The 21,125-nt window shown below is 44.6% G+C and overlaps 1 protein-coding gene across 1 annotated transcript; it reads left to right on the top strand.

The window, feature by feature from the left end:
- Positions 1 to 9,366: 9,366 nt before the first annotated feature.
- cog8 (component of oligomeric golgi complex 8) lies at positions 9,367 to 19,292 on the top strand. The gene is made up of 6 exons (XM_039796175.1): positions 9,367 to 9,889; positions 12,371 to 12,707; positions 13,123 to 13,421; positions 14,326 to 14,440; positions 16,760 to 17,003; positions 18,704 to 19,292. The coding sequence occupies exons 1-6, from the start codon at positions 9,561 to 9,563 to the stop codon at positions 19,009 to 19,011; spliced, it is 1,632 nt and encodes a 543-aa protein (XP_039652109.1). The 5' UTR covers positions 9,367 to 9,560; the 3' UTR covers positions 19,012 to 19,292.
- Positions 19,293 to 21,125: the final 1,833 nt, after the last annotated feature.

A 21,125-nucleotide genomic window follows, 5' to 3' on the forward strand; every position in this document is an offset into this window, starting at 1 on the left:
CACACACACAGACACACACATTAGAGACACACACACACAACACAGACACACACACACAGACACACACAGACACACACACACACAGACACACACACAGACACACACACACAGACACACACACACACACACACACACAGACACACACACACAGACACACACACACAGACACACAGACACACACACACAGAACATACACACACACAAAAAAAAAAAAAAAAAAAAAAAAAAAAAAAACACAACACAAAATACATAGAGAGGGAAATAGAGACATACACACATACAGACAATAATAAACACACAGACAACAATAATACAGATAATAATACAAAACACAAAAATAGAGAACATAATAAACACATATAGACAAAAAACACACACAAATAAAAATACACACACACAAAAACAACAAAAAAAAAAAATAATAATAATAAACAAATAATAATAATAAACACACACACACACACACACAACACACAACAACATAATAAAAATAAAACACAACAAACATAATAATACACACACACAACACAAATAAAACAACACCATAAACATAAAATAAAAAAAATAAATAACAAAATAATACAACAAACAATAACACACACACACAACACACACACACATAATAATAACATCAATAACAACACACAAAACAAACACAACACACAACAATAACAACACTACACACATTAATAGATTAATAAACACACACATACACAACATTAATATAACAACAATACACAACAAAACAAAACACAAAACATACTAATAGAATTAACATAATACAACACACAAACACACACAACACACACACAACACACTAATAATACATAAACAACACATCAATAACATCACAACACACACACAACACACACAACCAACAAAAATACAACAACATTAACATCATCACTCATACACAACAAATAACAATACACAAACTAATACACACACACACACACACACACACACACACACACACACAACACACACTAATAACACACACAAACATAACACAACATTAACACATCACAACATCAAACATAATAAAAAACACACACACATACACACACAACACAATACACAAAAAAACAACCAAAAACACACAAAAACAAAAAACACACAAACATACAAAAAATAACAAACAACATAACACAATACAAATAAAATAAACACACACACACACACAAACAAATACAACAAAACAAAAACAATACAAAAAACATCAATACACAAACACAAAAACAACAATAAACAAACACATCACACACAACACAAAAAATAACAACAATACACACAATTATCAAACAAACAATACATCAATAACACATCAATATACACACACACATAATAAAACACATAACACCAAAACAATAAAAAAAAAAAAATAATAATAAAAACCAAATAAAAAAAACAACCAACACAATAATAAAAACAAACAAAACCACACAACACACAAACACACACACAACACACAAAACAACACAAAATCACACAAACAACATACAATACTAATAAACACACTACACACACACACAATAATACACAACACATCAAAAAACACAAATAACACAACATACACACACAAATATCACACAAAAAACACAAAAAAACAAACACACCACAACACACACAAACCAAACATCAAAAAAACACATACCAAACAACACACAACACACAAACAACACACAGAAAAAACAACAATACCATAACACAAAACCAACACACATTAACACAACACATCACATCATCAATAATAATAACATATCACACACAAACAAAAAAACACAAATCATCATCAATAATACAACACACACAAAATCAATACACACAATACATCAATAATATACATCAATACCACAAACACAACACAACACACACACAACATCATCACAATACCAAACACAAACACACACACACAACACACACAATAACAACACAATATATCAAAAACACAATACACAGAACACACACACAAACACAAAAAAATCACACATCATATCACATCATCAAGACATCATCATAAACATCATCATCACACACAAATCATCACACACATCATCATCATCATCATCACTACCATATCAATATCATCATCAATACCACACAGAGACATCACACACAAGACAACAATAGCCCATTCCAGAGTTTCCAGTAACGCCCTCGTGAACTATTTCAGTCCGATATGAGATCAGATTCTCAACGAGTCGCCATGACAGTCTGGCTTTGAATTTCCGGAGAAACCAGACCCCATGTGACGCGTTCGTCCAATCAGCTGCCGGTTTTCAACAATCCAGATTAGCGCCGACTGTTGCTATGGAGACGTATTGGGTCTCGTCTCTCCGGTGAGTCCTGAGGAACTTTCTGGACCAACTCGGGGCCCTCTGGTTTGTGTGTCTGCAGCTTTAAGGAGCACGCTGACCACAGACAGGAGAACGGTGTGGACCGCTCGCTGGCCGGCGATGCAGCTCGGGCGCCGCTCCGCTCTGCTGAGCCAATGAAACGTCTCGTCTAGCTTCAGAGGGCGCGTAGTGTTGTCGTTTAACACCGGAGAGCAATGGGACAAAGAGCCTGGACGGGAGCGGGCGTGGGTTCTCTCTCTCGGCCCGACTGGGAGCTCTCCTCCCTGAGAGAAGAAGACAATCACTAAAGTTTTGGGATGTTTTTCGGGACGCTACCGTCTCACCTGCTGTGCACTAACTCCAGAGTTAAACAGATTTCACTTTGAGCACCAAAAAAACACTCACGTTAAAGGAATAGTTGAGACATTTTGCTGAATGTTGATTGATGCCACTCTCACGTCTGCAGTCAGGGTTCAAAATGAACTTTTTGTCCACCAGCCAAATGGCTAATGACTGTTCAAATACTACCAGGCACTCAACAGTTCACCATTTTGGCCACTTCAAGAAGACAGGGTGTGTAAGGTAGCAAGAAGACAGGGTTGCTGGTTGCCACCAGCAACCCTGTCTGCAGTCGGTTAGTTCAACATTAAGACAGGAAACAGGAATAACGGCTCGCCTTTAAATCCTCCATCAGCACTTCTAAAAGCTCCGTTAAGACCACATCCTATCACGCTGGAGTCTTCCCGTCACTGGACATTAGGGACGCACCGAATCCAGATTTTTGGGGGTTCGGCTGAATCCTGAATCCCCTGGTTCAGATTCTGCTGACTCGTCCTCCCATCCTCAGTCCATGAACACAGTAAACACGTGAACGAAGTTGAATTCACACGCTCTTTTCACATCGTAGGAAAGCACATCGCTATCGCCAGATGAGTGACAATTTAGTTTGGCAAATTTTCGCTAACCAGTGTGTGATGAAGGCATGTTGGGTGGGTGAAATTAGAAAGCTAACGTTAGCTAACGAGCTGCAGCCGGCCGTTACCACTGACTTTAGGGAGACTCATTCACCGAGAGAACAGCTGACACCGCGGGAGAGGCACCGTCTGGTTAACACCAGTTTTTAGCCGGGACTGTCCTTCCTTTGCTGTACCTGAAGTTGCTGCATCCTGGCTGCTGTCTGGAGATTCCTTCGTGCACAACTCGTATTCTTTCAGATGTTTCAGACCAGATGTTGTAACAGCGGCCATGTTGTGTATAGTTTAGGGTCCTCGCCACCACCAGACCAATCAGCATTGAACAGATTGAACATGTAGCTGGACTTGAATGGCCTTCTTTTGACTGAAAGTTCTGCCAAACAACAACTTGTTCTGCTCACCAGATCCATGTCCACTTCCTCACAGCCTGCTGCGTTGAACGCTCCACCTACGTAAACACCTTCCCGTAATCAACGGCGCCGTCACTACGGCGACCAGCGTAGCGCGCCGAGTGCAAGCGTAGGGTTCGGTTCGGTGGAAAAAAAAATTCTACGGTTCGGCAGAAACCCAACCACCGTCAAAAAGCCCAATATTCAGCCCAATCAGAATCCTGGATTCGGTGCATCCCTAGTTCAGATATTACCAGCCACTCAACAGTTCACCATTGTTTGTTTTTGGCCACTTCCATATTTTACCAGCAACCCTGTCTGCAGTCAGTTAGCTTAGCTTACTAAGTGTGCGTGTGCGTGTGCGTGTGTGTGTGTGTGTGTGTGTGTGTATTCTTGTTTAACTATATTCGTGGGGTCCAAAAACCAGGAGTCCAGTAAAACTTGTGGGGTCCGGACAGCTGTGTGTGGCCAAAATGCTGGACCCCAGAAGTTTAAAGGGCTGTTTGAGGGTTAAGACTTGGTTTTAGGATTAGGGATAGAATTAGGTTATGGTTAAGGTGAAGGTAAGGGTTAAGGTTAGGCATTTAGTTGTGATGCGGGGGTTAGGCAGGTTTGTGTGGTGATGGTTAAGGTGAAGTGTAAGGGTTAAGGTTAGGCATTTAGTTGTGATGGTTAAGGTTAGGGTAAAGGGCTAGGGAATGCATTATGTCAATGACGGGTCCCCAAAAAGATAGTGGGGACGCTCTAAGAGAGAGTTGTTTTTTGTGTGTGTGTGTGTGTGTGTGTGTGTGTGTGTGTGTGTGTATGTGGTGTCGTGTCGTAGCGCTGCGTGCGCGGTGTGTGTGTGTGTGTGTGTGCCCACCATCAGCACTTCTAAAAGCTCCGTTAAGACCACATCATATCACGCTGGAGTCTTCCCGTCACTGGTCACATAACCTCAAATGTGTTGTGTTTTTTGTCCAGATGTAACAAGCCAGATATGGATGCTTGTCAGCAAGCTTTAGAGGGTTGTTACCTTTGGACAGAGCCAGTAGTAGCTGTTCCTGTTTCTTTTTATGCTAAGCTAAGCTAAGCTTACCTGCTACAGCTTCAAGTTTAACAGCCGGATGAGGATGTGAACATACGCATGTTTCCCCAGAATGTCAAAATGGCACCGAGTCTTCCCTCTCTGCAGGATCCAGTGTTTTTAAAGCCTCTGCTCACCTGAAACCTGCTCACCTGAGGACCCAGGTCAGATCAGCTGCTCTGGAGACAACCTGCAGAAACACATTCAGACCATCAGAGAGTTTTCTGATGATGTTCAAATATTTTCACTTTAATGTTTTCTACCTTTTTCTAGTTTTCTGACAATTAGGAGCCTCTATTTTAAATGTACTGTTCTTACTGTTTATTTAAATAAAGTTGTACATGTAGGGATTAAAGAAGAGTCTCTTTTGTACCGGCAGCGTCACAAATATTTGTTATTCAATTTAGGGATGTCCGGATTCTGATCACATTATCGGATAACGTCATTAGGTCGGTCTTTCTTAGTCCAGCGTTCTTTACAGAAAGGGATTACTCCAATTCTCCACCAGGAAACCACCACTTTCCCACAGCCCTATGGTCCCACAGCCCTATGGTCCCACAGCCCTATGGTCCCACAGCCCTATGGTCCCACAGCCCTATGGTCCCACAGCCCTATGTTCCCACAGCCCTATGTTCCCACAGCCCTATGGTCCCACAGCCCTATGTTCCCACAGCCCTATGGTCCCACAGCCCTATGTTCCCACAGCCCTATGGTCCCACAGCCCTATGTTCCCACAGCCCTATGGTCCCACAGCCCTATGGTCCCACAGCCCTATGGTCCCACAGTCCAGTGTTCCCACAGCCCTATGGTCCCACAGATCTATGTTCCCACAGCCCTATGGTCCCACAGATCTATGTTCCCACAGCCCTATGGTCCCACAGATCTATGTTCCCACAGCCCTATGGTCCCACAGCCCTATGGTCCCACAGCCCTATGGTCCCACAGTCCCGTGTTCCCACAGCCCTATGGTCCCACAGATCTATGTTCCCACAGCCCTATGGTCCCACAGATCTATGTTCCCACAGCCCTATGTTCCCACAGATCTATGTTCCCACAGCCCTATGGTCCCACAGCCCTATGTTCCCACAGCCCTATGTTCCCACAGCCCTATGGTCCCACAGCTATATGTTCCCACAGCCCTATGTTCCCACAGCCCTATGGTCCCACAGCCCTTTGGTCCCACAGCCCTATGTTCCCACAGCCCTATGTTCCCACAGCCCAATGGTCCCACAGCCCTATGGTACCACAGCCCAATGTTCCCACAGCCCTATGTTCCCACAGCCCTATGTTCCCACAGCCCAATGGTACCACAGCCCAATGTTCCCACAGCCCTATGTTCCCACAGCCCTATGTTCCCACAGCCCAATGTTCCCACAGCCCTATGGTCCCACAGCCCTATGGTCCCACAGCCCAATGTTCCCACAGCCCTATGTTCCCACAGCCCTATGTTCCCACAGCCCTATGTTCCCACAGCCCTATGTTCCCACAGCCCTATGGTCCCACAGCCCTATGGTCCCACAGCCCTATGTTCCCACAGCCCAATGGTCCCACAGCCCAATGTTCCCACAGCCCTATGTTCCCACAGCCCAATGTTCCCACAGCCCAATGTTCCCACAGCCCAATGATTCCACAGCCCTATTGTTCCACAGCTATGGTCCCAGCATGAAACCCTCGTTCTACGCAGCCTCACTGTTCCTAGCAGCCCTATTGTTTCCAGCCACATTGCCCTATATCCCCACAGCCCTATGGTCCTACATTTCCTTTTTCATAAATTTGTATCAGATTTTATCCCCCTAACCCTAAACATTTTTGTGGGATGATAGGGCTTAAATTGAAGGGAAATCTTAGAAATGTGGGAACATAGGACTGTGGGACGATAGGGCTGTGGGAACATAGGACTGTGGGACCATAGGACTGTGGGACCAAAGGACTGTGGGACCAAAGGACTGTGGGACCAAAGGACTGTGGGAACATAGGGCTGACCCCGACTCAATGATTGATTACTGGAGAAACCTACATGCCTAGATTCATCAACAACCAGCAGAAAGGTTAACTGTAGTGAAGTGTCCTCTGAAGGACTCTGCTGGTGTTCACACCTCGAGAGGAAATACCGATAATTAGACTCTGACAGCTTTAATCTGAGAGGAACAGAAACCACAGTCCTATCACCTGGGATCTGTCAGCAGCTTCTTATCAAACCATCAGTTCAGAGAAGTTAACAGTTCACAGAGTGTAAATGTCTTTAACGGAGCGATCAGCGAATCAGTATCTTTTTCCTACTTTAGTTCTGTTAAATGTCGTCATAAGAGGGGCCGTGTTGTGGACGGGAGATACGTCCTGGCAAGGTGGCTGCAGCAGCCTACAACCAAGATGGCCGCCAGCCTAAAACTACAACAACCAGGTCAGCAGCACATGAAGACAGCTGTCAGCGATGGAGGAGGAGGTGATGGTGTGAAATAAAACAGGGAAACCTTTGACTTAAATAAATGTTATTAGCATTCTCTCTCCACCTCTTCTTGCTCCTTTGCCCCGGTTTCTTTCCGTTGACCTCTGATCTACTTTCTGATCCATCATCACCATTATTTAAATCAGTTTAACCCTTGTGTTGTCTTATCACTATACCCTATGTTTTTGAAGATTTTCCAGATGTTTTTGTCCCTTTTTTTGACAGTTTTGAAGCCCTTTTCAACGTTATTTCATCAGTTATTTTCTTTAAAAATAAAAAGTCACAGTATAGTATGTCAAAAAAAGTCATAGTATGTTGTGTCAAAAAGTCAGTATAGTATGTCGAAAAATTCGTAAAGTCATAGTAGTATGTTGAAATAGTGCTAAAAAGTCATAATATAGTATGTTGAAAAAGTGATAAGTCATAGTATAGCAGCAGCAGAATACCTCGTTCGATAATTTCTGATGCCAAAATAGATTTAATAATATTAGAAAAATAGAATAAGGATAGCAAGTTTATTATTCATTTAAATATAATACAGGCATATGTTGACAGTTATTACAGTTATGTCAGGTTCTATTTGTTAGTTTACAGCTCTGTTATTGAGACAGTAGACAAGACATGTTGACAGAAGTACAACAAACATAAAGACTTCAAATGATGGGAATTACATTAAAATGTTTATGGATACCAGCGCATATTGGTATCAAAGGAAATGAAAGTGCCAACAAGGTTGCAAAAGAGGCCACAAAAATAATGACATTAATTTTGGTTAGTTGGTTTCAGCAAAACAGAAGTTAAGAACATTATTAAACAGATGTTGGAGGAAAGGTGGCAAAAGCAATGGAGAGGAGGAGAGGAAAGGAGGATGGTTTTACAGAAGAAAAGGAAAGTGGGAGAAATGAGACAATAGCATCATGGCGAAGGTTTGGACAGACGTGATTAAACCGCTCGTTGTTTAAGCCTTGTGTTGTCCTCGGGTTAAATTTGACCCATTTTCTAAGTTTTTTATATCAGAAATATGAGTTTCTTTCAGCCAAACTGCCCAAAAATAATTGTTTAAATGGATTCCAAACAGTATTTGGACTAAACTTTGACATAAACCAGTCTGTGATTCTCTCAACACCCTCTGATCTTAACTATTAGTCATAATAATTCAGAATTTCTGTTGTTATGTCATATAAATTAAGTTTATTGACCATGAGTTAAAAAAGGCGTTGAAAAAAAGTGACAAAACTTTTTTTTAAATATCCAAAAAACTAAACCAAACACAAGAACATAAAGTTCATTTTCAATTTTGACCCAGAAGTTCATGGTCGACAGGAAGACGGCACATTGTTTAAAATAAGTCAACATAATACAGGAACGTGATCACTGTGGGCCAGAAGAGGCAATTCATTCTACATTTCACAAAGATAAAAGCAGCGTACAGTGTTTTTTTATAGATAGGCTATTTTACAAAACTCTAAAATTGTTTTATCAATTTCAATATATTTGACACATTATTATGATTGAGAAGATGTTTTTTTTCCCATGTTGTGATCCCCACTCCATACCAGCTGATGGCGATAATTCACCCAAATCTCTGGGAACTAACCGCCAATAGAGCTAAAGAAGAAGTAGAACCAGCAGCAGGAAAAACTAATACATAGGAATTAATGTTCCACTGGGGGAGGGTGAAGCCAAATCCATAATTAAATCTGAAAAAAATGGAAAAATGAATGGGAGGCAGAGTTTAATGCTAGACACTACCTTACTGCGCTGAGTTTAAACAGAAGGGAAGAAGTGGTCTGTATACAAGACTTAGATTAGGTCACACAGGACTGAACGCTACCTTACACATAGTAGGACATGGTAATGGATTATGTATGGAATGCCAAGACAAAGAAGATGTAGAACATGTACTTTTTGCATGTGAGAAATATATTGATAATAGAATAAACTGGCAGGAAATGGAAGGAAAGAACTCAACACATGATATACTTGAAGAAAAGGGTATGACAAGGGAGATACTTAAAGCTTTATTTATTTCTGAATAATACTGGTATAATGAAAATAATATAAGTTTTTTTTATTATTAATTCAAGCCTAGACTGGTGTTACACACTCCTGTACAGTTGGTGGCGGTATAATACAAAAGTAGTAATCTGCCAAAAAGAAGAAGAAGAACCAGCAGCAGGAAGTGCCTGTCAACCCTGGTCCTGTTGTAGTCTTTCTAGCGAACTGAATTCCCTTTTTTAACGCAGTTTATGTGTAAAGGGTCTGATTATAAACCGGTTTTAATGAGTCCATCTCACTGACAGGACCCTCCAGCAGCGGTGTGTTTACGTCCAGTCGGCCCGGTCCAACATGGCGGCGGTAGACGTGGAGGATGAGAGTATTTTGGCGTCGATCTTTAAGGACAGCTTCCCGGACAGCTGGAGGGACAACCCGGACTTTGCGACCTACCTGTCCGAGCTGAGCTCCTTCGGGCTGGAGAAGCTGAGCCGGGAGCCCGAGCGGCTCGCGGAGGAGCGGGCTCAGATCCTGCAGCAGACCCGGGAGCTGGCCTTCTCCAACTACCAGACCTTCATCCGGACCGCGGACTGCACCCAGCACATCTACCGGGACTTCGGCCGGGTGGAGGGCAGCGTGTCCCGGCTGCTGGACAAGCTGCCCGGCTTCGGGGAGAGATGCAGGTCAGTCCGCGATGGAGGAGCTTAATCAGCGACAGGTGTCTAAAAGATGGTGGAGTCTACGTATACCCGCTGATACCTGCGTTATCACGTAGACTACACCGCTGCCAAAAAGTGATCGCTGTCTGCAGCAGCGGCCACATTATAAACAATCCAGTCCTTGTCCCACTTGCCAAAAAGTGATCCCAGTTTATACCCTGTGTTTAACAGGTCGTTTCATTCATGAGGCTTCGCTTGCAAAACTGTTACTTACTGTTGATTTATTTAACTTTTTCCACTGTTTTTTAAAGTCACAACATCTTTCCAGAAGTCAACGAGTAGCCTAATCATGTTAAATTATCGGGATTTCAATATTGACTGAAATAATCGTGATTATATTTTGTTCCATAATCGAGCAGCCCTAACATCAACTAACTTTCACAATGATCTTTTAAACTGACAGACATCCTGTGTAGCCTCTAATCCACTGCTCAATTCAGAGGGGATCTAAACATGAGTCCCTCCCCGTTACCTACCGGACACATTTTTACAGAATTAAAGTCCCACGGTGACTATGTCCACGCCAAGACCCGCCCTTCAATAGCATTCACACACTACTATTGGCCAGGCGTCCATGCTTACATGTACAGGTCCTATCTCCTACCAAGCCATCACCTCCCGTTAGCATCCCATTGGCTCCCATTCATTCTGACGCCACTTTGACAGCGAATAACTTTACATCTGAAGCGTTTAAAGACTCTATTTGTTCGTTGTTTATTTCTAAAGAAACACGACAATGTATAAAAGGCTCCATTACCTTGTAGCTCACGTTATGGCTCCGTAGCAGACGCTTTTATAACAATAGGCTAACGATTGGGTCATAACCACGAGACTTACTGTCACACAGTAGAGGAATTACCGTATAGTACAGGAGAAGCTCACAGGCAGTTTGGACTTCCATTATCTGTTTAGGTTTAATTACTAATAGGGCTGTCCTCGACTAAAGAAATTCTTAGTCGACTAACACTTATACGATTTTGTCGACTAATTGATTAGTTGATTTAATTGACAGAGCTGTGCGCTTTGAGAGGTGGTTAAGACTAGAAAAGCCCAATATAAATGTAGTTAATTAACCATCTGTAAAACTGACTTTCTCCACAGTTAATCCTGCAAAAGCACCACTTTAAATCTCATGTTTACCATAAATGTGCTCATGAGTTTCTTGGAAATGAGTAATTAAGCATGAATAAGCATAAAAAATGACTCATCAACTAAAGAAATCTTAGTCGACTAAGACCAAAACCGACCGATTAGTCGACTAATCGACTAAGAGGTGGCAGCCCTAATGACTAATGTTAACTAGCATGTTAGTGATCAGTAATTCCTAATGTTAACTAGCATGTTAGTGATCAGTAATGACTAATGTTAACTAGCATGTTAGTGATCAGTAATTACTAATGTTAACTAGCATGTTAGTGATCAGTAATAACTAATGTTAACTAGCATGTTAGTGATCAGTAATTCCTAATGTTAACTAGCATGTTAGTGATCAGTAATGACTAATGTTAACTAGCATGTTAGTGATCAGTAATTACTAATGTTAACTAGCATGTTAGTGATCAGTAATTACTAATGTTAACTAGCATGTTAACTAGCATGTTAGTGATCAGTAATTACTAATGTTAACTAGCATGTTAGTGATCAGTAATTACTAATGTTAACTAGCATGTTAGTGATCAGTAATGACTAATGTTAACTAGCATGTTAGTGATCAGTAATTACTAATGTTAACTAGCATGTTAGTGATCAGTAATGACTAATGTTAACTAGCATGTTAGTGATCAGTAATTACTAATGTTAACTAGCATGTTAGTGATCAGTAATTACTGATGTTAACTAGCATGTTAGTGATCAGTAATTCCTAATGTTAACTAGCATGTTAGTGATCAGTAATGACTAATGTTAACTAGCATGTTAGTGATCAGTAATTACTAATGTTAACTAGCATGTTAGTGATCAGTAATTACTAATGTTAACTAGCATGTTAGTGATCAGTAATGACTAATGTTAACTAGCATGTTAGTGATCAGTAATTAGCCTGTGCCTATGTTATCTCCTTACATATACCTACGCTCTCCGTCTCTGTGAGATTGGGAATGATTGAGATTTCTCTCGGCACAGCTACCAGAAGACTTCACACTTTCAGACAGGTTGCTCACGTCACATCTACGTCTTCAAGCTCAGCTGGAGGCTGCTCAGTAACGCTCAGCCAGCACCGGGAAAGAGACTTCTGACATCACACACTGGTCTCAGACAGAGACAGGGGGAGGATGTTTATGTTTACTGTCTATGTGTAGGCTAATGCCTAACCCCAACCAATGGAGCTGCTTCGTAGGGCGGGTCTTGGCGTGGCCATGGTGGGATTCGTGAATTTTGCTATGAGGGGCTTTGTGAAGGAGGCGGGGCTTCCCCTCTCTGACCGAAGGCGTGCGTTTGTGTCATCAGGGGCTTCGTGAAGGAGGCGGAGGAGATCGGAGCCAGCCGGCGCATGAACAGCCTCACGCTGAACCGGCACACGGAGATCCTGGAGATCCTGGAGATCCCGCAGCTCATGGACACCTGCGTCCGCAACGGCTACTACGAGGAGGCTCTGGAGCTGGCGGCGTACGCCAAGAGGCTGGAGAAGAAGCACGCCGCGCTGCCCGTCATCCAGGTGAGCCCAGGGCCGCGATCGGCCCCGAAAACAGCACCGCAAAGCCTTCATTTAAACTGGGACAGGGCCGCGCTGAACACTGTGTGCACAATTACAAGTTCGGTTTTAGCCAGCACCGACTACACACCAGTCCTTCCAGAAAAATGTGGAGCTTTTTTGTGATTGTTGCAGGATTATGAAATCATGCAAGCCCCGCATATTTTGCGCAGAAATCGGCAATTTATGTGGCAAAAGTGCGGCATATTTGAAAAAATTGCGCCCCCCAAATCCTCTTACGACAGATACAAACAGAAATCAGCAGGGAAATCACAATTAGATTTTTTTTTTGTCTTCAAAATCGTTCAGCCCTCTGTTTCATGAATAATATTAAATATTTCACGATTAAAATTCACGATTAGCTAACTGCATTCTTTCGATTTGAAAACCATGAATCTTCCAACCGTGTGTGTCTGTGTGTGTGTGTGTGTGTGTGTGTCTCTGTGTGTGTGTGTGTGTGTGTGTGTGTGTCTCTGTGTGTGTGTCGGGCCCCCAGTCCCTTCCCCAGGACCCCAGAAACCGGTCCCAAGAAACCCCACCCCAGAACCCAGGCCCCAGGTCCCCCAGAACCCCAGAACCCCAAACCCCCAGAAACCCCTGTCCCAGGAAACCTGAAACCCAAAACCCAGCCGACCATCACCACCACACCCGGAGAATCCTTGATCGAGCCGACGAAGACCCCGAGATGGATCGACCATTGTCGAGCAGACCTGATCCATCCGCTGACGGACCGGACTCCTCACCAAACCACCAGACCGATCCGACACCACGTACCGACGACGATAACGCCAGCCAGATCAAAGACCGGTCACGACCCTTGACCTCTTCCCCTCTGTCTCCCTGTCTCTCTCTGTCCTCCTCTCTCCTGTCTCCCTCCCTCTCCGTCTCTGATCCTCGTACCCCTCTCTGTCTCCCTCTCTCTCCCCTTGTCTCCTGCCCCCTCCCTCTCCCTCTCCCGCCTCCCTCCCTCTGTGATCCCCTGGTCCCTCCCTCTCTCCGTCCCTCGGTCTCTCCATCCCCTCCTGTCCCCCTCTCCTGTCCGTCCCCTCCCCCTCCCTCCCTCTCTCCCTACCTCTGTCTCTCTTTGTCTCTCCTTTCTCTCTCTCCCTCTGTCTTGGTCTCCAAACCCCCTCTGTCTCTCTCTGCTCCTAAACCTGTCCAACAACGTCCCATCTCCTCTGTCCCCTCTGTCCCTCCCACCCCTGTCCCCTCCCCCTCCCTCCCCCCCCCCCCCCCCCTTCCCCCCCCCTCCCTCTCCCCCTCCCTCCCTCCCCGTCCCCTCCCTCCCTCCCCCTCCCCCTCCCCCCTCCCCTTCCCCCCCCCCTCCGTCCCCCCTGTCCTCCTCCCCTCCCCCTCCCCCTCCCCCCTCCCTCCCCTTCTCTCCCTCCCTCCCCCTCCCCCCCTCCCCCCTCCCCGCCCCTCCCCCCTCCCCCCCCTTCTCCCTCCCCTCCCCCCTCCCTCTTCCTCCCTCCCCCTCCCCCCCCTCCTCTCTTCCTCTATCCCTCCCTCTTCTCTCCTCCCTCCCCTCCTCTCCTCTTCTCCTCTCTCTCCTCTCTCTCCTCTCTCCTCTCTCTTTCATTCTCTCCCCAGGTGTGGGTGGTACCAGAATACGGGCCGATAAATGAAAATTTAAAAATAACTTGGGACTAAATAACTTGTCACGCTTGGACAAACAATAAAGATATGCGCCCGCGCGGTCCCTGTCCCCCAGCGCGCGGCCAGCGCTGCTGGACTCCACGTGCGTGCCCAACAACGTCCTGACCTTCAACACCCCCTCTGGCCTTGGGGGCCCAGGCTCACCGCAAGCTCCAGGACGCCTGGACACGGTAAGGCACTGGGGGTCTGGACACGTGGTCTCCTAAAGACACTGGGGTCTGGACAGGTAAGGCCTCCTAAAGACACTAGGGGGTCGGAAACGGTGCCTCCTAAAGACACTAGGGGGTCTGGACACGTAGGCCACTGGGGGTCTGGACATGGTAAGGCCACTAGGGGGTCTGGACACGTAAGATCTCCTAAAGACACTGGGGGTCTGACACGTAAGGCTCCTAAAGACACTAGGGGGTCTGGACACGTGTAAGGTCTCCTAAAGACACTGGGGGTCTGGACACGTAAAGGGCCTCCTAAAGACACTAGGGGGTCTGGACACGGGAGGCCTCCCAAAGACACCAAGGGGGTCTGGACACGGTAAGGCCACTGGGGGGGGGTCTGGACATGGTAAGGCCACTAGGGGGGGTCTGGACACCGGTAAGGCACGGGGGTCTGGACACGGTAAGGCCACTGGGGGTCTGGACATGAAGGCCACTAGGGGGTCTGGACACGGTAAGGTCTCCTAAAGACACTAGGGGGTCTGGACACGGTATAGGTCTCCCTAAAGACACTAGGGGGTCTGGACACGTTAGGGGCTCCTAAAGACACTAGGGGGTCTGGACACGGTAAGGTCCCCTAAAGACACTAGGGGGTCTGGACACGTAAGGCCACCCGGGGGTCTGGACACGGTAAGGTCTCCTAAAGACACTAGGGGGGGTCTGGACACGGTAAGGTCTCCTAAAGACACTAGGGGGGGTCTGGACACGGTAAGGTCTCCTAAAGACACTAGGGGGGGTCTGAGGGAAAGAAGGAAAGACAGAAGGATGGGTATCGTTTGGATTTTTACGATTCCGATCCCGAACTGGTACTTTCAAAATGATTGAGATTCCTAAACAGATTCTTAAAAATATGGCATTTTAAAAGTAGCCTACATTTATGGTAGCTAGCTGACGGTAGACTACAGAGAGAGTAACTAGCTAACGGTAGACTACAGAGAGAGTAACTAGCTAACGGTAGACTACAGAGAGAGTAACTAGCTAACAGTAGACTACAGAGAGAGTAACTAGCTAACGGTAGACTACAGAGAGAGTAACTAGCTAACGGTAGACTACAGAGAGTAACAGCAACTGTAGACTCACAAGAGAGCAGCTAACTGTAGACTACAGAGAGTAACTAGCTAACAGTAGACTACAGAGAGAGTAACTAGCTAACAGTAGACTACAGAGAGAGTAACTAGCTAACGGTAGACTACAGAGAGAGTAACTAGCTAACGGTAGACTACAGAGAGAGTAACTAGCTAACGGTAGACTACAGAGAGAGTAACTAGCTAACGGTAGACTACAGAGAGAGTAGCTAGCTAACGGTAGACTACAGAGAGAGTAGCTAGCTAACGGTAGACTACAGAGAGAGTAGCTAGCTAACGGTAGACTACAGAGAGAGTAACTAGCTAACGGTAGACTACAGAGAGAGTAGCTAGCTAACGGTAGACTACAGAGATTGTAGCTAGCTAACGGTAGACATAGAGAGAGAAGGAAGCTAACGCAGACTACAGAGAGGTAACTAGCTAACGGTAAGCAGAGAGTAGCTAGCTAACGGTAGACTACAGAGAGAGTAGCTAGCTAACGGTAGACTACAGAGAGAGTAACTAGCTAACGGTAGACTACAGAGAGAGTAGCTAGCTAACGGTAGACTACAGAGAGAGTAGCTAGCTAACGGTAGACTACAGAGAGAGTAACTAGCTAACGGTAGACTACAGAGAGAGGAGCTAGCTAACGGTAGACTACAGAGAGAGTAGCTAGCTAACGGTAGACTACAGAGAGAGTAGCTAGCTAACGGTAGACTACAGAGAGAGGAGCTAGCTAACGGTAGACTACAGAGAGAGGAGCTAGCTAACGGTAGACTACAGAGAGAGGAGCTAGCTAACGGTAGACTAGAGGGACAGAGGGAAAATATTTCAGTCGACACATTAAGTTGAATCGAAATGAGGAACTGAAATTTGCGTTTACTCCCGTCAGATTCCGTAGCCTGGTGAGAGCGTCCTGATCTGGCGAGCTCCAGTTTTCCACTCGCAGATCGGTCTGGCATCTTGAGATAGAGAACATTTGGAGCCGTTCGCCAAAACACACACACACACACACACACACACACACACACACACAGGTTACGTCTTTATCGTTTTTCTCGTGATTTTTATGTGCTTTTTATGGTCAATTTTGTCATTTTTTTTTTATGGTTTTGTCGCTGTTTGACATTTTTGTCATTTGTCTGGTTTTTTTACTACTTTTTTGGACATTTTTTATCGCGGCCGGGACGATGTGCTTTTGTTCTGATTTGATTGTTTATCTGAGTTGTGGAACGCTACCCAGCCCTGTGTGTTGATTGGTTGTTGTTGTTGTTGTTGTTGTTCCCGTCAGGTGACCCGTCAGATCGTGGCGTTTCACCGTGCCGAGGAGTCGGCGTTCAGCAGCCGAGAGAAGGAGCTGTTTGTTCACTTCTGCTGTTCGTACGCCGACGACCTGCTGCCGTTCGTCAACCGCTGCCTGCAGGTCCTGTTCCCTCCGGCTCAGCTCGCCCTCATCCTCGGTCAGCACCTTCTAAATATATATATATATATATATATATATCCAAATATCAGTCCTTCCAGAATTTTTTTTTGTGATTGTTGCGGGGCAAAAATCCTTGATTATGCGACACGTTTTCTTAAAAAGAATGCAAGGGAATATGCTATATATGATATTTATGCAATTTTATGCGATGAAATTTGTGGGAACTTGCAAAAAACTGCAGTTTGATGAAAAAGAGAAAAGAAAAGTGATTTTTTTTTTTTTTTTTTCCAACACCCTGCTTTTTCGATGATGTTCACGTCGCGTAATTACATCACTTCATAACGTTCCCATGGCAACAGGGGCTAAATGGCTGCTCTTGTGTGAAGTAAACGCAACATTTTTCAACTTTCTGCCAAGATATATTATGGGACAATATTTTGCGCGGAAATCGGCAATTTATGCGGCGAAAGTGCGGCGTATTTGAAAAAATGCGGCCTACGCATAATTATGCAGACTTTGGCTGATTATGTTCTGAATTATGCGATAATAATCAGGTTTTTCTGGAGGGACTGACATATAATTTGCTGCATTCAACTACAAATGAGACCAGTGGCGTACTACTCTTGGCATGCTTCTGTCGTGAATGACATGTTAGTTCTCATTAGCTGAGCTGTTTCCAAAATGTTTATTTTGCTTTTTTTATGACATTTTTGTCGTTTTGTTTTCATTTTATTTTATTTTTTTTATAACTTTTTTGCAGATCTTTTATTTGGGGACTTTTTTGTCACCTTTGACGTTTTAGTTTCACATGTTTGTCGGCTTTTCAAGTTTTTTTTGGACAATTTATTTAGAAGTTTTTGTCGCCTGTTTCAATGATTTTTTGTCTTTCTGGAGCATTTATTTATTTTTTATTTTTTTTACATATTTATCGCCTTTTCCCCCAAAAAAATTTGGACAATTTAATTGGAAGTTTTTGTCGTCTTTTGGGAGTGTATTTTCGAGATTTTTTTCGCCCGTTTCAATGATATTTGTAAGTTTTTTAAAGTTTTTGTCTTTTAAAGTTTTTGTCGTCTTTCTGGAGTGTTCTTTCAACATTTTTGTTACCTTTTTCAAGTTTTTTTATTCTTTTTTTTTACATTTTTTTAAAGTTTTTGTTGCCTGTTTAAAAGGTTTTTGGGATCATTTTTTCAACATTTTTGTTTTCTTTCTGGAGCATTTTTTCGACATTTTTGTCACCTTTTTCAGGTTTTTTTATTCTTTTTTTTTACATTTTTTTAAAGTTTTTGTTGCCTGTTTAGAAGGTTTTTGGGATAATTTTTTCAACATTTTTGTTTTCTTTCTGGAGCATTTTTTCGACATTTTTGTCACCTTTTTCAAAAGAGAGTTAGAAAAAAGATTTGACCTATTTCTTGCCTTTTTCAAGGTTTTTTCTGGACAATTTATTTCAACGTTTTTATCGTCTTTCTGGAGCGTTCTTTCGAGATTTTTGTTGCCTTTTTCAAGTTTTTATTTTTTTTAACATTTTAGTTTAGCTTATTTTTGTCGCCTTTTTTGACATATCTGTCGACTTTTTCAAGGTTTTTTTGGATGCCTTTGGGGAGCGTTTTTGTCGCCCATTTCAAGGACTTTTTTTCTTCTCCAAGTCCAACTATCTCGCCAGTTCCCCAAAGTTAACCCTAGGTTGCTATAGTTACTGGGCCATGTTGCACAGCGCCTGAACTCTGTGTGTCTCTGCAGGAGTTCCTGCGACTCAGCTGCACCGCTACGGCGGTCTGGGCCGCATCGACCTCGCCGCCGTCCTGCAGCCGCTGGACTTCGTGCTGCCGCAGAGAGAGACGTTGGCGCCGGCGCCGCCGGAGCTCGACATCGCCGCCGAACTGGGCAGCCTGGCGTTTGACGCGCAACTCAAAGAAGCCGATCCGGGCGTCACGGTGGAGGACGGGCGCCCCGAAACGCTGCCGCCTCCGGCAACCCCGAGCGCTCGCAGAGACTCTGAGGAACGAGACGGAGAGGCGATATCAGATGAAGACTTCTCTTTGGACTGAAAGTCTGTGTTTTCTCTGAGGTTTCAGGGAGACTTGGGTGCACATGTTTGGCAAAGGGATCAGGTATTTGAAAGAGGGTTTCTGGGCGATTATATTTTATATTTTTTTCCATAATCGAGCAGCCCTATGTCATTCCCTGAAAGAACCGAGCAGACCTGACTTGTTGCACCGTCTGCATCGTCTCCTAAACATTTTCAGCGTCAAGGTTGTTGTAATTTCCAGAAGGAGGGAGAGAGAGAGGGAGAGGGAGAGAGAGAGGGAGAGGGAGGAGAGAGAGAGAGAGAGAGAGAGAGAGGGAGAGGGAGGGAGAGAGGGAGAGAGAGAGAGAGAGAGAGAGAGGAGAGGGAGAGAGAGGAGAGAGGGGAGAGGGAGGGGAGAGAGAGGGAGAGGAGGAGGAGAGGGGAGAGAGAGGGAGGGAGAGGGGAGGGGGGGAGAGGGAGAGGAGAGGGAGGGGGGAGAGGGGGGGGAGGAGGGGAGAGGGAGGGGGAGGGGGGGGGGGAGAGAGAGAGAGAGAGGGGGAGGGGAGGAGAGAGAGGGGGGGGGGGGAGGGAGGAGAGAGAGAGAGAAGGGAGAGAGGACAGAGAGAGAGAGAAGAGGAGGAGAGAGAGAGAGAGAGAGAGGGAGAGAGAGAGAGAGGAGGGAGAGGAGGGGAGGGAGAGAGAGAGAGAGAGAGAGGAGAGGAGGGGAGAGAGAGAGGAGAGGGAGAGAGGGAGAGGAGAGAGGAGAGAGAGAGAGGAGAGAGAGAGGGAGAGAGGGGAGAGAGAGAGAGAGGGAGAGAGAGAGAGAGAGAGAGAGGGAGAGAGAGATTTCAGGCAGTTATCCTGGAGGGGTTCCCCTCGGTTTGTGGAAGACTTGTATAAAATACATTTAAATAAAGAAGTCATTTTCTACGATATATTTGTGTCGTTGTGTCTTGTTTTAAACACCTGTTAACTCACCAACTATTTTCTTTCGATGCTTTTGGCACTTTTTTTAAACGTTTTTGTTGCTTTTTTTAAATCCATGGCCAATAATAAACCTAATTTAAATGACATTACACCTTATTTTTAAGTAAAAAAAAAAAGCAGAAGTGATGAATTATTTGAACTAATACTTAAGATCAGAGGATGTTGAACGGATCACAGCACATTTTTGCAGCTTTTTTTTTTAACTTTTTGTCACCTTTTTCAAAAAAGAAATTGACAATTTATTAGTTTGACATGTTTGTCGCCTTTTTGAGTCTTTTTTTGGGACAATTTATTTCAAAGTTTTTGTCGTCTGTTTCAACGGTAGAGTCCGGATCGGGCCCGACACTAATGACACATGTAGGCTACGTTTGGTTGTGTGGAAAGAGCTTTTTTATTAAACAGCTGTAGGAAGGCATTCAGAAATTTCAACAGATGAGCACATCAGCTCACACGGGGCAAGAAGCGCACGTTAATCAGCTGTTAATCAAATTAATCAGCTGTTAAAATGTTCAATGTGTTAACCTCTCCTGATCACTTCGTTAACGACTGTGGTCAGAAAACCAGGAGAGACTGGTTACCTGCAGGTTACCCACGCTGTAACATGAATAACTCTGCTCCACTCTTCTGACCAGCTTCCACATAGACACACACACACACACACACACACACACACACACACACACACACACACACACAGAGACATTTACACACACACACACAGAGAGAGAGAGAGAGACACAGGGCTCTCAAGTGTTACGCATTGAGCATGATTACACAGTCACTCATTTCGGTCTTTTGTCACGCACTCCCGCCACACATTGTATTTCTCACGCGGAGAAAGTATTTATAATAAATGAATATGCCCCAGCGCCCTGGCCGCGCCGCTCTCGCTGTGGAGCCGCAGGAATCAAGCGCTTCTCCCCCTCTCCTTCTTAGTCGAGCCTGCCACTTATCAGCCAATTAAAAAAAAGAAAGGGGCTACACAATAGCCAATCAGAAAAAAAAAGCACTATTGTATCTGGGTAACATTTAACGCAACAACCAATGAAAAAAAAGCATATCCTGGAATTGTTTACGTCATTCTGCTACAACATCTTCCAGAGTTTCGTTCAGCCGCAGAGGAAACCACCGGAGCTATGAGCATGCGCACAGAGTAAGTCATCTCCT

Source organism: Perca fluviatilis, chromosome 3 (genome assembly GCF_010015445.1).
Source record: "Perca fluviatilis chromosome 3, GENO_Pfluv_1.0, whole genome shotgun sequence".
Taxonomy (NCBI): domain Eukaryota; kingdom Metazoa; phylum Chordata; class Actinopteri; order Perciformes; family Percidae; genus Perca; species Perca fluviatilis.